This window comes from Oryx dammah, unplaced genomic scaffold, assembly GCF_014754425.2.
Source record: "Oryx dammah isolate SB20612 unplaced genomic scaffold, SCBI_Odam_1.1 HiC_scaffold_29, whole genome shotgun sequence".
Classification (NCBI taxonomy): Eukaryota; Metazoa; Chordata; class Mammalia; order Artiodactyla; family Bovidae; genus Oryx; species Oryx dammah.
In genome coordinates, this window is record NW_024070213.1 from 92,977,109 (window position 1) to 92,998,298 (window position 21,190).

Consider the following 21,190-nt stretch of genomic DNA (forward strand, 5'->3'; position numbering starts at 1 on the left):
TAAAGCAATTATCCTTCATTTAAAAAACAGATTTTTATGAAGAATAATGATGTAGTACATGCACTCTTTTAGTAAGCACAGTGGCTGGCTCATAGGAAATACGTGGTCATGCAAGAATGCCTGTGTTGGATAAGGAAGGAGGTGGTGAAGAAGGAGGTAGTGAGTTTGATTATACTTGTGGTAATATCTATTTAATTCTAAGGGTTAATAGGTTTTGCATACATTCTCTGACAGGGCATTGGAAGAGAAGCAAATACAATGGTTGGAAGAGAAGCATAAGCTTCATGAACGTATCACTGACAGAGAAGAAAAGTATAATCAAGCTAAAGAGAAATTGCAGCGAGCTGCAATTGCCCAAAAAAAGGCAAGTGGTTCTTATTAAATTATTTCTGTAGAGTAAAAACATAACTATTTTAGGAGAATATAATACATAATTAAAACAGACTTTAGTGGTATGTTAAGTTTGATATTTAAACATGACATTTTGCTGTCAACTTTGCAAAGATAAATTGGGAACATGCAAACTACTCAACAGGTTTATTTCAAAATATGTGTACCAGTCAGTTTTTCAGAACCCACATAACGTTTTTCCACAGAGATGGTAGTTTTCATTGATAGTTTCTAGACCAGCCCATACAAGGCTCATTTAACTCATTCTTCACTTACAGTGTGATTAGGTCTGTTTCAGCTGTGCTTAACCAGTTCTTGTAATATTGTTTTTGTGGTTCCAGTGCTTTTTTGTTTCCAACTCAGGAAGATAGGAGCAAGTATCTCCTTACCCCAGCAGAAGGAACTAGGACTCCCCTGGCTTCTGAAACACCTGTGATAGTTCTCACACTCATGATCTTTTTAAAACTTCATCTTTGCAGGCATATTTTCTCCAGAACCTAAAAATTTAGTCCAGGGCATCATGGAAGTAATGTAACCAGGTGATTCATCTAAGTCAGTGGTTTTTACACCAGCAGACCCAAGGAATGCAGCGTAGCCCCATTAGTAACCCTGGCTTCCTATGGCAGCAGCTCAGCAGTTATTTTCAGCAAGATTGGCACATGTATGTTGGGTGAAGGGGAACGTAGTTAAAAAAGAAAAAGTCCCATAAATGAGTTGTTATGTCTTCATAAGTTCCCTCAGTACTGGCATTGGTATGAGAAAGTGAGAAGGTCTAAAGTGAGAGGAAGATACTTCAAGACATATACAGACTGGTATCTTAATGTGTGTATGTTTATTGGTAAGTGTAGTTGTTCATATTTGCTTAAGAGAACTGTTAATCATTTACATATTCTGAATGTGGAAATAAAGGACGCGGTTCCTAGTGACTTCTTTATGTTATTAGACATAACTGCCAAATTTGTCCTGATAGTTGGAGTGACAACATGAGAAGCCTAAACATTGTTACTTCCCCACTTTCTTGGTTTATGAATATTGCGTTTCTCTTTTTTGTATGCTAAAAGTAGTGTAACAGTGAGATTATAAAACAGCACTTAATTTTATAGGAATACCAGTGTTTTATACTCAAATATACTTACGTTGCTTCATTGTTTTTCCCGAGTCTGTCATTTCTCTTTCTCTTTCCTTCTGTCCATATAAGTACTGAGCAGTGTATGGGTATTGATGGGGTTTTAGTGAAGCTATTTCACGGCTTGGGATGATCTCAGAAATCCTACTTATGCCTCCGAGTATTGTTTGAAGCCTAAAAGCATCTGAAGCCAGATTTTAGCTGGAAATCATTAGAAATTACAAGGGCTGATTTTATCTTTCACAGAAAAACTTTTATGTTGAGGCTTTAGAGGTAAGTATCTTAGAGATCAGATTCTAATTATTGAGGTTAGGTTGGGTTGACTTCCTTTGGCGCAAAAGTGACATCCAGTGGTGAGAGAGATTATCAGGTAATCATAGGTATACCTGAAAGAGAGGAGAAGGTGGTATTATAAGAAACTTGCAAAATAACCTTTGATCAGTATTGACCTAGGATGAATGTTTTTCCTACTGAAATAACTGCCAAATGATGCATATGAATATAGTAAATACCTATTTTACTTTAAAAAATGTAATCTGTGGATTGTGATTTTAAGTTGTAAAAAGTTGTTAATTCAGTAAATAATTATGACCCAGAGCTGTCCCATCATGTGAAATACTACCCTGTAGGCTTATGACTGTACCTCAATTAAAGTGAAAAAACAGACAATACGTGTGGCATGGAAATACAGTCAGAAGTATGTAAGTGTGTGTAATTTTAGGGCTGGAAGATCTCAGTATTCAGATAGAGTTTTGCAGATTAGGAAGCTGAAGTGGCAGGTAGCCAAGATCACTTGACTAGTTAGGAATGCCATGACTGAAACCTACATCTTTCTATTCTTAATTCTGTGTTTTTTTCTGCATTGTTACTCTTTTCATTTCCCCCTTTCTTTGATTCCAGATACTCTACTGCTCTGCTCTTCATTGCAGCCATAATGCACATGAGTCTTATTTCTTGTGGCAAAACAGTCACTATAAAATTAACTTCTTTAACTCAGACCCTTTTCCCATTCAAATTAATGTTTCTATATGAAAATTTTGGCTTATAAGATAGCATAAAGAGGATTCGTAAAATTGCAGCAGACTTTTAAAATTTCTTTAGATGACACAAGTCACAACTTTCTTACGTGGTAAGATTTAAAACAGGTCAAATACGTATTAACTCTAGAGCAGAAATCATAATCCTTTAGAGTTACTTTCCTGTGAGAGGTTCTTATAACTGGGGAGTAGCAGCTTGATCTTTTTCCTACAGGCTAGGTGAGATGGCTCACTGCCATCTGACTGTGTTCGTTTACAACTCCAACCTCTTTAACCACAAAGCTTATGTCCTTTCTGGTAAGTGACATTACACAAAGATGTAACGACAATGTGTAATGATATTTTGTTGATTTGTTTGGAAAAGCTTGACCAAGCGTCTTGAGTTGGAATGCCCTTCTGTAACTGATGACTTCTGTGTATGTTTTCCTCACATATTCTTTTAAGTGTGAGTATGAAGAGCAATCTCTTGGTAGGAGGACAATGATTTGTGCTTTTCCTTCTGAGGCACTTGAAATAACTTGTGATTTTTATTCTAAGGTATATGTCTTTGAAATAATTGTTGGTTAGAGGTTATGAATGGTTTAGAAAAAGAAATGAACCGTAGTCTTAAAGTTGTAAAATACCTGTTGAATATGTTTTGTGGCCTGGCATTATGTTATACACTGAGCAGAACATAGAAGCCATGATTGATTCCTGTCCTTTTTGACCATATAATGTAATTGGAGAAATAAAATAACATCCAATACCTAAAGAATCTATTAATCACTTCCATGTGGTCTGTATGGACACTAAAATTTGAGAACCACTCTCTTAGAGAGGAGAAAGCTTGAAGACAGACTAGTTAGAAAGCTATTACAATAATCTTAAAATGATGTAAGAGGTCTGGAATTTGGGCTTGCAGTATAGAATGAAGGTGAAAGATGACTCCTAAAAGTATTCCAAAAGAAAAAAAAAATTACAGACTATTACAGTGCTAAATAAGAAAAAGGAAAATAGGAAGTATTTTAGCTATGAGGGTATATAAGAGGAGTTGTCATAATGAAATAAAGAGCATGTGTCAGTTGAGTACAAAGAGAAGATGTATTTGACTAAACACATGTCCAATATAAACTGATAACAGTGCATCCATGTAGACAAGTCCTGGACTCTCAAGTGAAGATATTGTGTAGGTAACCAGAAATAATGGAACATAAAGCATGAAGATCAGTAGTTCAGATTAGAGATGTATAGTTAGATCCTTCAAATTTGGGGAATGGCTGAAAAATAAAAGGACTATGAACTAAGTTGACTGAGAAAGTAGCTGATTTAGTAGAGGAATGGTCAGATGGTCATAGAGGTAGAAGTTCTAGTATGTTGTTATATCAGCCACAGGAAAGAAAGATATCAAAGACAAATGCTCATGATTGTTGAAAAAAGTTCATTGAATTTGGCTAGAGTGTGGTAAAAGGAAAATTTTAGCTTTGATTCTTGCATCAATATCTTTTGATTTGTCTTTTACTCTTTTTTGTGTTGCAATGTTTATAATACTAAGGCATCCATTTGATTATCCTGTGATTGTATCAGACTAAAATCAAAATTAAAACCATTTCTTACAGCCACTTTCCCCTCTGGACTTTGATTTCTTTGAGTGGAGCACCATTCTTTTAATCACTTATGCTTCAAACCTGTGATTCATCCTGAGGGCTCCCTTTTCCCAAATCTAGTCAATCCCTGTATTAGTTTCCTAGGGTTGCCTTAACAAATTACTACAAATTAGGTGGCGTAAAGCAAGGTGGTTATAACTAGTTATTACAAATTATGTGGCGTAAAGCAACAGAAATGTATAATGTTATAGTTCTCAATGTTAGAAGTCCAAAACCAAGGTGTCCATAGGGCCATGCTCCCTCTAGGGGCTCTGGGGTAAGGGTCTGCTCCATGCCTCTCTCCCAGCTGCTGGTGGATGGGGCCTCTGTCTTCACATGGTGGTCTCTCTGCACATCTGACTGTGTGTCCAGATTTCTCCCTTTTTTATAAGAACACAAGTCAATATTGGATTCAGGGCCTACTCTCATCTTAACTCTACCCTTTTTTTAAAATAACACTTTGGAGTATTTTCCAGGACCAAGAACCAATTACCTAATTTTCTGTATACCAACCGGGCGTCTGACTGTTCAGTTAAATTCTGACACCGCATCAGCTCCCGCAGATTGAAGGGTCCCGTCTCATAAGGCTGCCTGCATGCCAGATGCCGGGTTCACAGCCCTCTCCACTGCTGACCGAGAGCTATTAATCAGGGTCCCTGTAAAACCCCTGCCCAGTTTCTATGAAAACACTTTATTCGTATTTACTGGTTTATTATGATACGACTCAGGAATAGCCAAATAGGAGAGATGTATAGGGCAAGGTATGGAAGGGGTGGGATGTGCCACCCTCCTAGCAAATCAGTGTACTCACTGTGCTGGAGGCTTTCCAGGTATCGTTGTTAAAGTGTTTTGATAGCTGTTGGTCTCAGTACCCCGCCTCCCAGAAGCTGAGAATGGGAGGTGGGAGGAGGGCTGAAAGTTCCTACCTTCTCACCACTTGTTTTTTCTAGTGACTAGTCCTATTTTAAGACTGTCTAGGGATTGCATCCTAAGTTAACTCATTAGTATTAACTCAGATACAATTGAAAAGGGCTGATTATGAATAGCAAAAGATGCTTCTGTCACTCAAGAAATTCAGTGAGTTTAAAAGACCAGATATGTTTCTTTTTATATCACAGTCACATTCTGAGTAAATATATTATGGAGACACTCTTGTACCCAGTACAGTCACTAGAGCCTGTGAACTCTTCCTTTATAATATATCTCGCATTGTGCCCACCTCATTTCTTTTTATTCCTATTGCTAACATCTGAGCTCAGACTCTTCTCTACACAGTTTCTCTGTATTCATTTAGTCAGTTTACTTAACAAATTTATTGAGAACCTGCTATATGCTACGTATTGTTTTATTTGCAGCGATATACAAATAAAGACTGTACTAAGGAGCTTATATGATAGTGGATGGGAAACATGGGGTAAAGAAACAAATACATATCAGGTGAAGATGTGCGGTAAGAGGAAAACCAGTAGAGATAGAGGGTGATGTTTTATATAGGTGATCAGGGAAGGCTCTGATAAAGTAACATTGTGCAGAGACCTGGAGGAAAGAAGGGAGAGGCCATCTTTTGTTTGTAGGGAAAGAATGTTCCAGAGGGAATAGAAAGTAAAAGGTGGAGGCAGGAGTTGACTTGGTATGTTGAAGGAATACAAGAAGAGAGACCTGATTAGCTGGAATGGAGAGAAGTAGGAGGAGGCTACGTGATATTGGGGCTTTTTCTTTTTGCATTTTATCTGAATAATAGGAACACACTAGAGAGTTTTGAATTGAGACATGACATAATCTGAATTATATTTTAAGAGAATTTCTGCCTGTTGTGTAAGCAGGGCAAAGAGGACTCAGGAAGACCACTTTTCCGTATTCCAGATGAGAGCTGTAGAGAACTAGTAGTAGACTGATGGTAGGATTCTGGATACATTTTTAAAGGTGGAGCTTACAGTGGCTGTAGAGTATTAAGGAGATATATCAAAGGTGACTGAGATGTTGGGCTTGAGTACCTGGTTAAAGTAGAATTGCTGTTTACTGACATGGGAAAGACCTTGGATAGGACAGATTCAGGGATAAAACAGAGATGCCCGCTTTGGACACATTAACTCTTTGAGGTGCCCACTAGACTTCCAAGTAGAGACATTAAGTAATCTGGTGATTACATGAATCAGGACTTCAGGGAATAGGACTGGGCTGGAGAAAAAGATTTGAAGCTCACCAATGTGTAAATAGTATTGAAAGCAATGGGACTAAATGAGGTCACCTAGAAAGTGAAGGAAGACAGAAAAGAACAAGTTTGAGGATTGAGTTTTGAGGAATTCCAAACTTTAGAAGTTGGGAAGTTAAGGCAGAGTGGCTGGTATGATAGGAAAATAACCAGTAAAGTATTGGATGCCAAGTGAAGAAAAATGCTTCAAGAATAATTAGCCGTGTCAAATGACATTCATCAGATCAGATCAGTCGCTCAGTCGTGTCTGACTCTTTGCAGCCCCGTGGACTGCAGCACACTAGGCTTCTCTGTCACCAGCTCCCGGAGCCTCCTCAAATTCATGTCCATCGCATCGGTGATGCCATCCAATCATCTCATCCTCTGTCGTCCCCTTCTCCCGCCTTCACTCTTTCCCAGCATCAGGGTCTTTTCCAGTGAGTCAGTTCTTCGCATCAGGTGACCAAAGTATTGGTGCTTCAGCTTCAGTATCAGTCCTTCCAGTGAATATTCTTTAGGATTGACTAGTTGAATCTCCTTACAGTCCAAAGGACTCTAAAGAGTCTTCTCCAACACCACAGTTTGAAAGCATCAATTCTTCGGTGCTCAGCTTTCTTCATAGTCCAACTCACACATCCATACATGACTACTGGAAAAACCATAACTTTGACAAGATGGACCTTTGTCAGTAAAGTAATGTCTGCTTTTTAATAGGCTGTCTAGGTTTGTCATAGCTTTTCTTCCAAAGAGCAAGCATCTTTTAATTTCATGGCTGCAGTCACCATCTGCAGTGGTTTTGGAGCCCCCCAAAATAAAGTCTGTCACTGTTGCCACTGTTTCTCCATCTATTTGCCATGAAGCGATGGGACCAGATGCCATGATCTTAGTTTTGAGTTATAAATGTTGAGTTATAAGCCAACTTTTTCACTCTCCTCTTTCACTTTCATCAAGAGGCTCTTTAGTGTCAATGAAAAATTAATCAGTCAATATAAGAAAGAATTGTAAAATATTATTCAAGACAAATTTGAGGATTATAACCGAAGAGCATCTCAGAAAGCTCTGAGAGCTGTTTCCCCCATTAGAAGTCAAGATGCAGTTTATTTAAGTTTTTTTTTTTGAGACAGAGAGCTGTACATTAAATGACATGTTATTGACAGTTTACACAATCCAGAATTAAGCACCATTGTTATATGGGTCGTGTGACCCTTTACAAGATCAAGAGGGAATGTTATCTTTCAAGGAGTTGTCTTACTGATGCTAGGAGAATGTTGCCATTTATGGTTGAGCAGGTATTCCTGCTGATGGGGGAGATTTGGTCAATGCATAATGACAGATACACAGTGAGAGGAGATGAGGCCAAAGGCAGAGAAGAATTTTTATGTTTAAATTTTTCTTGTCTTCCCATAATGTGAACTTTATTTCACAATGGTAAGATGATAAAATAGTAAGATGAAGACAGATTTTCTTTGGCTATGTGAGTATTAAGAAGAAAACTAGAGGAAAACAATATAATGGGAAGGACTAGAAATCTCTTTAAGAAAATGAGAGACACCAAGGGAACATTTCATGCAAAGATGGGCACAGTAAAGGACAGAAATGGTATGAACCTAACAGAAGCAGAAGATATTAAGAAGAGTTGGCAAGAATACACCAAAGAACTATACAAAAAAGATCTTAATAATCTGGATAATCATGATGGTGTGATCTGTCACCTAGAACCATATATCCTGGAGTGTAAAGTCAAGTGGGTCATAGGAAACATTACTACAAACAAAGCTAGCGGTGTGCTTAGTCGCTCAGTCATGTCCAACTCTTTGTGACCCCCGTGGACTGTAGCCCACCAGGCTTCTCTATCCATGGGCATTCTCTAGGCAAGAATAAGTAAGTATAAGTGTGTTAGTCGCTCAGTTGTGCCCAACTCTTTGTGACTTCAGCCCACCAGGCTCCTCTGTCCATGAGATTTTTCCAGGCAAGGATACTGGAGTGAGTTGCCATTTGCTTCTCCAGGGAATCTTCCCAACCCAGGGATCGAACTTGTGTCTCCTACATTACAGGCAGATTCTTACCAACCCAAGGACCGAACTCAGGTCTCCTGCATTGCAGGCAGATTCTTTACTGTTTGAGCCACCAGGGAAGCCCAAAGCTAGTAGAGGTAATGGAATTCCAGCTGAGCTATTTCAGATCCTAAAAGATGATGCTGTGAAAGTGCTGCACTCAGTATGCCAGCAAATTTGGAAATCTCAACAGTGGCTGCAGAACTGGAAAAGGTCTCATTCCAATTCCAAAGAAGGGCATTGCCAAAAAATGTTCAAACTACTGCACAATTGTACGCATCTCGCACGCTAGCACGGTCATTCTCAAAATCCCTGAAGCTAGGTTTCAACAGTACATGAACCAAGAACTTCCAGATGTTCAAGCTGGATTTAGAAAAGGCAGAGGAACCAGAGATCAAAGTGCCAACATCTGTTGGATCATTGAAAAACCAAGGGACTTCCAGAAAACATCTATTTCTGGTTCATTGACTACACTAAAGCTTTTGACTGTGTGGATCGCAACAAACTGGAAAATTCTTCAAGAGATCAGAATACCAGACCATCTGACCTGCCTCCTGAGAAAACTGTATGCAAGTTCAGAAGCAACAGTTAGAACTGAATATGGAACGACAGACTGGCTCAAAATCGGGAAAGGAGAGCATCACAGCTGTATTTTATCACCCTGTTTATTTAACTTCTATGCAGAGTACCTCATGCAAAATGCTGGGCTGGATAAAGTTCAAGCTGAAATCAAGATTGCTGGGAGAAATATCAATAACCTCAGATATGCAGATGACACCACCCTTATGGCAGAAAGCAAAGAGGAACTAAAGAGCCTCTTGATGAAGGTGAAAGAAGAGAGTGAAAAAACTGGCTTAAAACTCACCATTCAAAAAACTAAGATCATGGCATCTGGTCCCATCACTTCATGACAAATAGATGGGGAAACAATGGTAATAGTGACAGACTTTTATTTTCTTGGGCTCCAAAATCACTGCAGATGGTGACTGCAGCCATGAAATTAAAAGACGCTTGCCCCTTGGAAGACAAGCTATGACAAACCTAGACAGCATATTAAAAAGCAGAGACATTATTACTTTGCCAGCAAAAGTCCATCTTGTCAAAGCTATGGTTTTTCCAGTAGTCATGTATGGATATGAGAGTTGGACCATAAAGAAGGCTGAACGCCCAAGAATTGATGTTTTTGAACTGTGGTGTTGGAGAAGACTTCTGAGAGTTCCTTGGACAGCAAGGAGATCAAACCAGTCCATCCTTAAGGAAATCAACCCTGAATATTCATTGGAAGGACTGATGCTGAAGCTGAATCACCAATACTTTGGTCACCTGATGCTGGAAAAGATAGAAGACAGGAGGAGAAAGGGACGACAGAGGATGAGATGGTTGGATGGCATCACTGATTCAATGGGACGTGAGTTTGAACAAGCTCCAGGAGATGATGAAGGACAGGGAAGCCTGGCGTACTGCAGTCCATGGGGTCACAAAGAGTCGGCCACAATTGAGCGACTGAACAACAACCTGTGATCGTTGTTGGTGGCTTTGTCCCAAGTTGTTCCTGTGGAATAGTAGGTATGCAGGTCTGATTGAAGTAGAACATAGTTTGTCCAAGGACTTTTGTTGTGAAGAACAGAGAGCTGGGGTGGGAGCAAAGGCTTCTTTTAAGAAGAAGTTATAGGATGATTCAGTTGCAGGGGGAAAACTGATAATGTGGGAGAAAGACGGCAAATGAAGGGACGATGTGTTTTAGTAGGCAGAAGGGCATTAGATTCAGTTCAGAGGGGGAAGGGATTGGGACACAGTGTCTCTGTTGTAACTGGAAAGACCGACAAAATATTTAGTTGTAAATTCTTGATAAATTGATGGATGTAATGGGAATGTGTGGAAATTCTCTACCGATTGCTGCTATTTTCTCAATGTGAAAAAGAATCTGGGTCACCAGCTCAGACTGTGAAGAGTGGAGGTCTAACAGATTTGAGGAGGGACCAGAAGTTGTGAAAGAATACGAGTTTGGGAGAGTGATTGGATTAAGGGAATTAATAGAAATCCCAGGTACCCTCTGGGGCCCATTTGACTTGTTTAGTCACTATGTCATGTCTGACTCTCTGGGACCCCATGGACTATAGCCTGCCAGACTCCTCTGTCCTTCGGATTTCCACAGCCAAAAGTAGTGGAGTAGGTTGCTATTTTCTTCTCCAGGGGATTGTCCTGACTCAGGGATTGAACCCATGTCTCCTGCTTGGCAGATGGATTCTTTACCACTGAGCCACCTGGGAAGCCCCATTTGAAGCTAGTGCCAGTTAATTTGAGACTAGTCAGCATAATTTTGTGTATGTGTGTGTGCATGTGTACATGCCAGCTATATTTCAGTTGCTATAGGTCCAACTGTGCAGTCAGTAGAGTCGTATTTAACTAAGGTCAGTTTCTCCAGATGAGTTTGAAGACGGAGACTTGAGTCAAGATAATGAGGGATCTGTGAGGAAATTAAGATAACGGTAGAGTCTAAGGCATTCGTTGAGTCTACTAGTCAACCAACCATGCAGCTCTTTTATAACATTCCAGCTCAGTTCCTGGCAAAGAAGAGTGCTCAGTAAATGGCTGTTTTTACAGTCATGAGGATAACAGTGTCATGACTCCTATCTTCAAGAAGCTTATCTCCAGATTTGCCTCTTAAGAGGCAAACTTCAGGGTCCATCTTTTACATTGATGCCATATTAATCTTTTCAAAACAATGTTTTTACCCATCAGTCCACTGCAGGAGAAACTTCAGGGGAATCCACATTCTTATAGAATTACAGATTCTTCTTATTCAATTCTTATCCTTTCTAAAAAGCCTTTTCTCATGTTTTTTGTCCTTATTGATTGGAGTTCCCTCAGAAATCCCTACAGTTTGTATTCCTATGATTAAAATAGGGCCCAGTTAAGTGGGTATTCTGTATATGTGTGTGTATATAAATATACATAATTGGTTAAGATTTGGTGAAAGTGAAAAATTGCTACAGTTTAAATGAGCAGTAAAAATGGAGAAATATAACTAGATTTTAAGATTAAAGTTTTATATAATCATATAATAATGAAGTATTAAGCATTTCCATCTTTAAAATGTCTGCTGATACTTGAACTAAAATACCTAAAAGGAGCATATGCTTTTGATAATAACAGACTAGGAAATATGTGGATCAGCTCTCCACATGAGAACTAGAAGAAGCAGACAAAATATTTTTAAAAATATCCCCATGAAGGGCAGTGAAGAATTAAAAAGGCCAAGGTCCTGGAGAGAGAGAAACCTAGAGAGGTGAGCACAGCATTTGGCTGCTTTTCCCTTAGAGGAGACTGCCAGTTCTAGAAGAGAGAGCTGAGAAGTGAAGCAGAGCTTTTGACAACCTCATAGGGGAACAAAAATCAGAGTTCAGAATCTGCTAGAGAGAAGGTCTCAGGTCTGAGTCCACTAGTGCTTTGGGTTGACATTGTGAAGGAATATGCCCTTGGACTAAGAGTGAACTGAAAATAGCTTGGTCCTTGCAGGTATTGAAGCACAACTTCAGATAATCTGTCCTTATAACTAGATTAAATTAACTCCTATTTGTTAGTGTTCCTAGCTACCTGCCAGAAACAAGTATAAATCTTTTCTAAGGGAAACTAACATTGTAGGCTTCAAGTTACTTCCTTAGTTTTTAAATTATAATATCTATCCCTAAATAAAAAATAAACATAGACATCACTGCACATTTATTGGAATGACTAAAATCCAAAACACTGACAGTATCAACTGCTGGTAAGGATATGGAACAATAGGAACTTTTTTACTGGTGGGATTGTAAAACTATACAGCCATTTTGGAAGATACTTTGGCAGTTTCTTACAAAGCGGAAATAGTCTGGCCATACAGTCCAGCAGTCACACTCCTAAGTATTTATTCAAACGAGTTGAAGACTTATGTTCTCACACACACACGCACATGCACAGCACTATGCACAAACATTTATAGCAGCTTTGTTCATTATTGCCAAAAGTTGGAAGCAAGAAATACGTCCTTAAGTAGGTGCATGGTTAAAAAAAACTTTGCTATATCCACACAAGAGAATATTATTCAGTGATAAAATGGAAATGAGCTATTAGGCCATGCAGAGATATGGAGGAACCTTAAATGCATATTACTAAATGAAAAGAGCTGGTCTGAAAAGACTGTTTGCTATGTGATTTCAAATACATGACATTCTAGAAAAGGCAAAACTATGGAGACAGAAAAAATATCAGTGGTTGCCAGACTGTGAGGTTAGGGAGTAGGGATAAACAGGTAGAGCACAGGGAATTTTTATGGCAGTGAAACTATTTGTATGTGATGCTACAGGAGTGGACATGGCTGAACAGCTAACACACAGTAGTGGATACATGACATTATGCATGTGATGGAACCACAGAACTGAACAACACAAAGGATGACAGTGAAAACTGTGGACCGCAGTTAATAATAATGTATCAGTACGGGTTCATCAGTTCTAACAAATTTCTCTTAATAATGGTTTAAAAATAGCTGCATGAGGAAATAACACTGAAAATCAAGAGAAGTAACAACCAATGTAAGCAAACCCCCCCACAGGGGATCCAAGTAATGGGGTTATCAGACATAGACTTTAAAAGTACCATGTTGTGTATGCTCCAGAATAAGTGCTTGAGAATTGGACCAGAAAACCAGAAGACATTTTTTTTAATGGCAAATTGAGAACTAAAAAACACTGAATTAACTGAATTATGAACTCTGTGGGTAGATTTAGCAGAAATCAATGAAGAGAAAATATACAATAGAGATAATTTAACTTGCCAAGGCTGATCAATCTGAAAAGATGGTGATAAAATTGATTCTCCCCAGACTCCTCATAGGTAGATAAGTAAATAAACACGAATGGACAATATAATGGGCCCTGGTAGCTCAGACGGTAAAGAATCTGCCTGCAGTGCAGGAGACCCAGTTCAATCCTGATGAAAAGCGGGATATCACTATACATCTTACAGATATTAAAACTATTATAAAAATAACTATATTAATATTGCAATTTAGGTGAACAACTTCCTTGAACATCTCAATAAAACTAATACAAAAATTAGGAAATCTAAATAGTCCTGTATCTATAAGGGAAATGGAATCCTTAATTTAAAACCTTCCATAGAGAAAATTTGATACTTGTATAATAAAATTATTACCACAATAACTCTAGCTAATAGTTAACACCCATCACCATACATAGCTACAGAATTGTTTTTCTTGTGATGAGAACTTTTAAGATAAATCTCTTAGCAACTTTCAAATCTACAATTCTGTGTTATTAACTATAATCACCATGCTGTACATTACATCCATAGGACTTATTTATTTTTTAACTGAAAGTTTGTACCTTTTGATCTACTTCACCCATCCCTCAACCCCTGCCTTGGCAACTGCCCATCTGTTCACTATATCTTTGAGCTTATTTTATTTTAAAGATTATACATATAAGTGAGATTACATGGTAGTTTTTCTCAGTCTACTTTATTATACTTGGCAAAATGTCCTCAAGGTCCATCCATGTTGTTGCAAATGGCAAGATTTTCTTTATAATGGCTGAACCATATTCTAATATGTGTGTACCACATTTTCTTTACCCATTTATCCATTGATGGACACTTGCTTCCATGTCTTGGCTAGTGTAAGTAATGCTTCAGTGAACGTGGGGTGCATATGCCTTTTCAAGTCAGTATTTTTGTTTTTCTCAGATAAATATCCAGAAATGGAATTACTGGTAGTTCTACTTTTAATTTTTCGAGGAATCTCCATACTATTTTCCATGTGTGTGTGCTTAGTTGCTAAGTTGTGTCAGACTCTTTGTAACCCCATGCACTAGATAGCCCACCAGGCTCCTCTGTCCATGGAATTTTCCAGGCAAGAATACTGGAACGGTTTGCCATTTCTTACTCCAGGAATCTTTCAACCCAGGGATCAAACTCGGGTCTCCTGTGCTTGCTGCATTGGCAAACAGATTCTTTACCACTGAGCCACTGGGAAGCCCACTATTTTCCATAGTGGCTGCACAGTCCTACCAATAGTGCAAGAGGGTTCCCTTTTTTCCACATTTCACCAGCACTTGTTTCTTGTCTGAGAATATCCATTCTAACAGTTGTGATATCTCATTGTGGTTTTTACTTGCATTTCTGTGATGTTCAGTTCTTTACATAGACAACAAACAAAATAAAATATTTAAATCCATTTACATTAGCATAAGAAATACAAAATACTTAGGAACAAATCTAATGAAAGATATGCAAGACTACACTGAAAACTACAAATATTGTTGAGAAAAACTAAAGACCTAGCTAAAGGAAACTATACCATAGTTGACTTGAAAAACTCAATATTATTAAGATATCAGTTCTTCCCAAACTGACCTACCAATTAAATGCAATTCTAATCAAAATTTCAGTAGTTTTCCTTGTGGAAACTGGAAAGTAGATTCTAAAATTCATATGAAAGTACAAAGGACCAGAACAACCAAGGCAATCTTGAAGAACAACAAAGCTGGAGGACTTAAAGGTCAATTGGTTACCCTTAACCCAACCTAATTAGATAAAAATGAACCACAGACCCAAATGTGAGGGTAAAAAAAATAAAACTGCTAGAAAGAAGCTTGAGGCGAAAATCTTAAAGATCTTGGGATAAGTAAAGATTTCTGAAACAGGACATTAAAAAAAGAACTAATCCTAAGAGATATAATTGATAAAGACATTAAAGTGCCACTTTTTTTTTTTTAAATAAAATGACACTCTTAAGAGAAAAAATATTACCACACACGGGGAGGTCAATCTGCCACACATATATCTGACAAAGTATTCATATTCTGAATATGTAAAGAATTCCTGCAAATAAACAGAGTACTCAAAATATTTTCTTAAACAGGGAAAAGACTAGGACAAACATTTCATTAAAAAAGGATATCCAGATGGCCAGTATGCATAAAAAGATACTCACCCTCATTAGACAACAGGAAAATGCAAATTAAAGGTACAGTGACATATTATTCTATTCCACCAGAGGAGCTAAAATTTTAAAAGACTGACCAGAGGAGCTAAAATTTTAAAAGACTGACCATACCAAGTGTTGGTAAGGATGCAGAGCAGTTAGAGCTCTCATATATTGCTGGTGGGCAGGTGATGACTGGGCTTCCCTGGTGGCTCAGACGGTAAAGAACCCACCTACAATGCAGGAGACCTGGGTTCAATCCCTGGGTCAGGGAGATCCCCCTGGAGAATGGCATGGCAATCCACTGCAGTATTTTTGTCTGGAAAATCCCATGGATAGGGGAGCCCGGTGGGCTACAGTCCATGGGGTCACACAGTCAGACACAGCTATGCATGCACACAAGATGTGATTAATAATTTGTTAGAACCACTTTAGAAAACTGCCAGTTTACTAAAGTTAAAACATATATATTCTGTATGACTCATTCCTGAATATGTACTCAAAGAGAAATGAGGACATATGTCTACCAAAAGCATATTCAGCAGTGTTCATAAAAACTTTATTCGTAGCAGCTTCAAAGTAGAAACAATTCAAATTGTTATCAAGAGGAGAATGGATAAAATATGAGGTATTTGTAAAATGGATAATGGGATAACAATAGAGAACTGTGCAATAAACATAACTTAATCATAGAGATGAAATGTTGAACAACAAAAAATCGAGAGATGGAAGTATATACACTGTGATTTCTTTGATGTGTGTGGGTGAATAGAGTCCCGAATCACCTGTCAATACATAAATATATACTTGCGCTAATAAAGGACAGAAACGTGGGTTTAGTGCCAGGGTAGGCAGAGTGAACTCTGCCTGTAAGCAACACCATGAATAAATCTCCCAGTATTGAGTAAAAGAAAAAAGCCATCTGTAAAAGAATGTGCACTATGATTCTGTTTGCATGAAGTTCAAAAACAGGCAAAACTAAACTGCAGCTTTAGAAGTAGACTAGTTGGTTATGTTTTCAGAGGACAGGTAGAGTAGAGATTGAAAGGAGGGAAGGGTAGGGGCCCTTTTGGTATGGCAGTGCTCTTGACCTGTGAGATGACACCAGTGTTTGCTTTGTGGGTTTACATTCTGCTGTACATTTATATTCTACTCATTCTTCAGTAAGCCTGTTATCCTTTAGTAAAGAGTTAGAAACCAAAAACCTAAAAGGTCTATAGCTACTAAATGAGTGTCAACATTTATAGGTGTTTTTCTGTTTTGTTTTTTTTTTTTAAGGGCAAACTGTTTATAAAATTAAAAAGGTATTACCTTTTTCATTTACTTGTTTTGCATTATACATAGATTTTTCCATGTTATTAGAAAATTTTTCCGTTTAGAAAGGCATGCTTTCAAACTGAGATGCATCCATAATCAGTCTTAGCTGTCTAATCCTTTAATTTACTACTTTGGTGTGATTTATCAATTGCAAACTTGCTTTTAATTTTAAATTTATAGTTATTTTAAACCCACAATATCTTCTGGGAGAATGAAGAGCTCATGATTATCAGGTGACAGGCAAACTCATTAGTAAAATTTGACTTCTTCCCTTCTTAGAATTTTTATTTGCACAGTTTCCTTATTGATGCTAATTTTCTGGTTTGGCATTTATAATAGTTCTGTTTGTTACTTTAAGGGTATGAGCTAGATCTGTGCATTATTATCTTTGCGATTTTCAATAAGCATTGTATCCAGTGATCTTTGCTCTGATTATTCACTGAAAATACTTATCTCTAAGTAAAAATTTTTTGGTCGAGTAAAATATTCACTATATAGCTTTGTTCAAATAGGAGAGTATATATTACCATATTTGTTCGTATTAATTGTTTCTCTCTTTTTTTAGAGAAAATCTCTTCATGAAAACAAATTAAAGAGACTGCAGGAAAAGGTAGAAATCTTAGAGGCAAAGAGAGAAGAATTGGAAACAGAAAATCAGGTGTTAAATAGGTAATATGTTTGTTTGTATATATGCCCCATGTGGTATTTTGATGTTATAGAACTTTGTTTCTGAGTATAATGTACTTGGGTTGCTTTTAAAATATAAATTGAAAACAATCCTAAAACTTCATTAGACTCCTCATTCATTATCTTTGCTATTTTTTTTCTGATTGAATGTTTCTTCAAACCAAAAGGTCTTTAACATATGCTTTTCTGTTTTGTATGGTTGGGACTGATGGAAAGGTCAGTCCCTGGCTTTGGTAGCCAGGAGTGGTGTAAATCTTTGCTGCTGAGACAAGACTGTTTAGTGATTACAAGTTCGAAATTGTGGCCACTTTGACAACTTTGAGTTGTCAAATTGACAACAAGTTGTCTCAAATTGACAACTTTGAGTCAAGGCTCAGTTTTTTACTGTTTTGGTATGGAAAATATTATTGGGCAGTAGTTTCTGGTTTTTATTTATATCCAAGCACAACTAATAATCTGCATCATTAGCAGTTTTGAGCAGAGATTTACCATTTTAATTTAGTAGTAGTGGCATTGTATGACCCATGTGATTTAAGTTAATAAAATCTTTTCAAATTCACCTAATTAGTGGTGGTCTTCAGCATTGTGGAGAAGGAAATGGCACCCGACTCCAGTATTCTTGCCCGGAGAATCCCATGGATGGAGGAGCCTGCTGGGCTACAGTCCATGGGGTCGCAAAGAGTTGGACACAACTGAGCGACTTCACTTTCAGCATTTAGACAGTATCAGACTTTTCTGTAATGGAAGTTGCCTGTATATCAAGCAGTGATGCTTTACAATGTGCACTGGTCGTCTTGGGTATAATTAGTACTAAAATGTGAACAGTTGTGTGTGTGTGTGTTTTTTTTTTTTTTTTAGAACATCCAGTAGGTTTCCAGACTGTGGAATATATGCCAATTTTACAAATACTCTCTGTTCCAAAGTGAGAAGCCACCACATTCATTCTAAAACAAAATTCAACTTATTATTTCAAAATTAATGGTTGTGGAGGAAGTGTTATCAATTCAAGAGTGGGCAGCTATGGCACAGATCACCTAGAACTTTAAATGGTTTTGAAACTATATTTGATTACTTGTGATTATTAGGAAATTAATGTCTAAAAAGGTGGTGAACTGTGAAGGCCTGAAAAGTTTTTTTTAATCCACGTCATTTTCCCTTAAGTTGGGTAGTTTGACCTTTGTCATTAGGTACATTTAAAAATAGGACAAAATTAATTAGCTATGTTTGACCATATTTCAGAGAAGGCAGTTGGAACCTACTCCAGTACTCTTGCCTGGAAAATCCCATGGATGGAGGAGCCTGGTAGGCTGCAGTCCATAGGGTCACTAAGAGTCGGACACGACTGAGCGACTTCAGTTTCACTTTTCACTTTCATGCATTGGAGAAGGAAATGGCAACCCACTCCAGTGTTCTTGCCTGGAGAATCCCAGGGATGGGGGAGCCTGGTGGGCTGCCGTCTATGGGGTCGCACAGAGTCAGACACTACTGAAGTGACTTAGCAGCAGCAGACCATATTTCACCTACAAAATTCATAATATTCAACCTGGTATTTTCTCTATTTCTGTTTGATTCCTGAAGTAAAATAAGGCACCTTTTTTTTTTTCTTTTTTTCTTTTTTGAGGAATCCTTTTAGTTTCAAGATTCATGGGTTGGGGGAGTAGAATTAAAGTAAAAATATCAAAATGTTTTTAATCTCTGACTAATTGTCAAATAAAACTTTAAGTTGACAGCCTACAGGGCCAACAATAACACACATAACTAAGATGCCATGTCATGTTTCTGTTTATCTTTCTAGGTAAACCGCATTTTATGTATTGCCATTTCCTTCTCCAATTTTATGTATTATATATCGGTAAATCTTAAAAATCCTTCCCTCCCAATTATGTTCTGTGACTCATACTGTTCTTCAACAGAATATAACTGTATTAAGCAACAGAAATGCTTTTCCTTTTTAAGACAAAATGTTCCATTTGAAGAGTATACAAGGCTTCAAAAAAGACTAAAGGATATACAGAGAAGACACAATGAATTTCGAAGTTTAATTTTGGTTCCTAATATACCTCCATCAGCATCCATCAATCCTGTTAGTCTTCAGTCATCAACTGTGATTCCAGGCATAGAACTGTCCTTTCCTCCTCACATGCAGGTATGGGCATTTATTTTAGGAGAAAAAAGTTAGATAGATACTTCTGTAAGTTTTATGTGTTTAAATAGTTAAAAACCTAAATCTTTACCAGAAAAATTGCTGAGAGGCATAGTGGATTTGAATCTATCCTTCAATGATGCTGCTAGGAGTAAAGTCTCCTACTGGGCAACTGAAAGGAAGAAACTGATAAAGTCTTTGAGTAGACTGTTGAGTTTGTAGGTCACTCATACAATTCTGATTATTACCAGCATTTATGCACAGGTACTGTACTATGTGCTTTCCGAACAATATTTTATTTAATCCTAATGAAAAATGCTTTGAGGGGAGATATTAGTATTCCCAGTTTGCAGATGAGGAAGCTGAGTCAGAGAGGTGAAGTGACTTGCTCAAGGTCATAACTGAGAGCTGAGTTTCATACCTAGATGTGTCTGTTTCCAAAACTTGAATGAGTTTTACTTTATCAAATCCCTGAGATGTTGAGGGAACCAAATTGATCAGATGACTTTCAGAAGATGAACTGTTAATAAGCAATGACATTTTGTAATGTTGTAAGCAAGGAAGATTTTTAATGTTGTAAGTCCCTGAATTGTACTTCTGATGAAGTGCTTTGTTTATATAATAAACTTCTGTTAAAGTTTTCTTGTTAGAAAGTTGCCACATAAGTACACCTGGGCCCTGCATTACTATTATCTAATATATTCTGTGGTGAACTTTAAACCTAGAGAAGAACAGACTTTGGGTATTGGCTGAAGGCTACAGCCTGAGGCAGGAGAAAAGGGAGGACTAGTTGGTAGTCTAGACCATGCTGGTGTTCTTAGACTGCTAAAATGGTCATCCTTTTCTTGCCACATGTTGCAGACCTGAATAAAAGAGGCACTGAGGCCACTGCCTAACGGTTATTTTTCCACCAGTTTTTCTAACAGCCTTTCTTGCAATGCTTTTTCTGTGCTTTTAAGGAGGAACAGCATCAAAGGGAACTCTCTTTACTTCGCAAAAGACTAGAAGAACTTGAAACAACACAAAGGAAACAACTAGAGGAACTTGGATCTCCTGGGGAATGATTTGCTTGGAGAAAAGGCAGATCCAAAGGGATGAAATCAGTGACTCAGTAAAGCTTGAAGTTTTAATGTATGTGGCATTTCAGATACTTTATTACTGTTTGCCAAAACACTTGAATGTGCCTCAAGAAAAGGTACTAGCTACATGCTGTGTTGCATGAATGTCAGGATTTTAAGGTTATAGTAATGATAAGTGAAGCCCTAAGACAGCTTCAGAGATATTTAGAATATTATTGACAACCCTTGGAGAATGTAAAATAAATGAACAAATAAAAAAGAACTAAATAGGAATCACGTTTTTCAATTATCAATTTTATTTTGTTGAGTTTTTTCAGGGGGGTGGCATTTTGCCTAAATAGGACTATGTTGCATTCCCTCTTCTTTGAGGTGCTTAGCAATCACATGGTCAGAAACGTTTTCTGGTTTACTATGTGTAAAAGTTACAAACCTCTAGTTCTTGAAAAAAGATGACAATCTTAAAACTTAAGATATCTATATATATTACACAACACTACCTTTTCTAAAAGCTGTGTGCACATAATTTATTAAAAGCTTAATAAATATTTTTCTAGTTATA

At 37.6% G+C, this 21,190-nt stretch overlaps 1 protein-coding gene across 2 annotated transcripts in view; it reads left to right on the forward strand.

Moving 5' to 3' along the window:
- CEP83 (centrosomal protein 83) overlaps positions 1 to 21,190 on the forward strand; it is a 134,871-nt gene extending 113,681 nt beyond the window's left edge. For both annotated transcript variants that reach the window (XM_040234404.1, XM_040234405.1), the window contains 4 exons: positions 235 to 364; positions 17,288 to 17,391; positions 19,366 to 19,555; positions 20,512 to 21,190. In XM_040234404.1, coding sequence (XP_040090338.1) covers positions 235 to 364; positions 17,288 to 17,391; positions 19,366 to 19,555; positions 20,512 to 20,616 — 529 coding nt within the window. In that variant the 3' untranslated portion in view covers positions 20,617 to 21,190. The remainder of the gene's footprint in view (positions 1 to 234; positions 365 to 17,287; positions 17,392 to 19,365; positions 19,556 to 20,511) is intronic.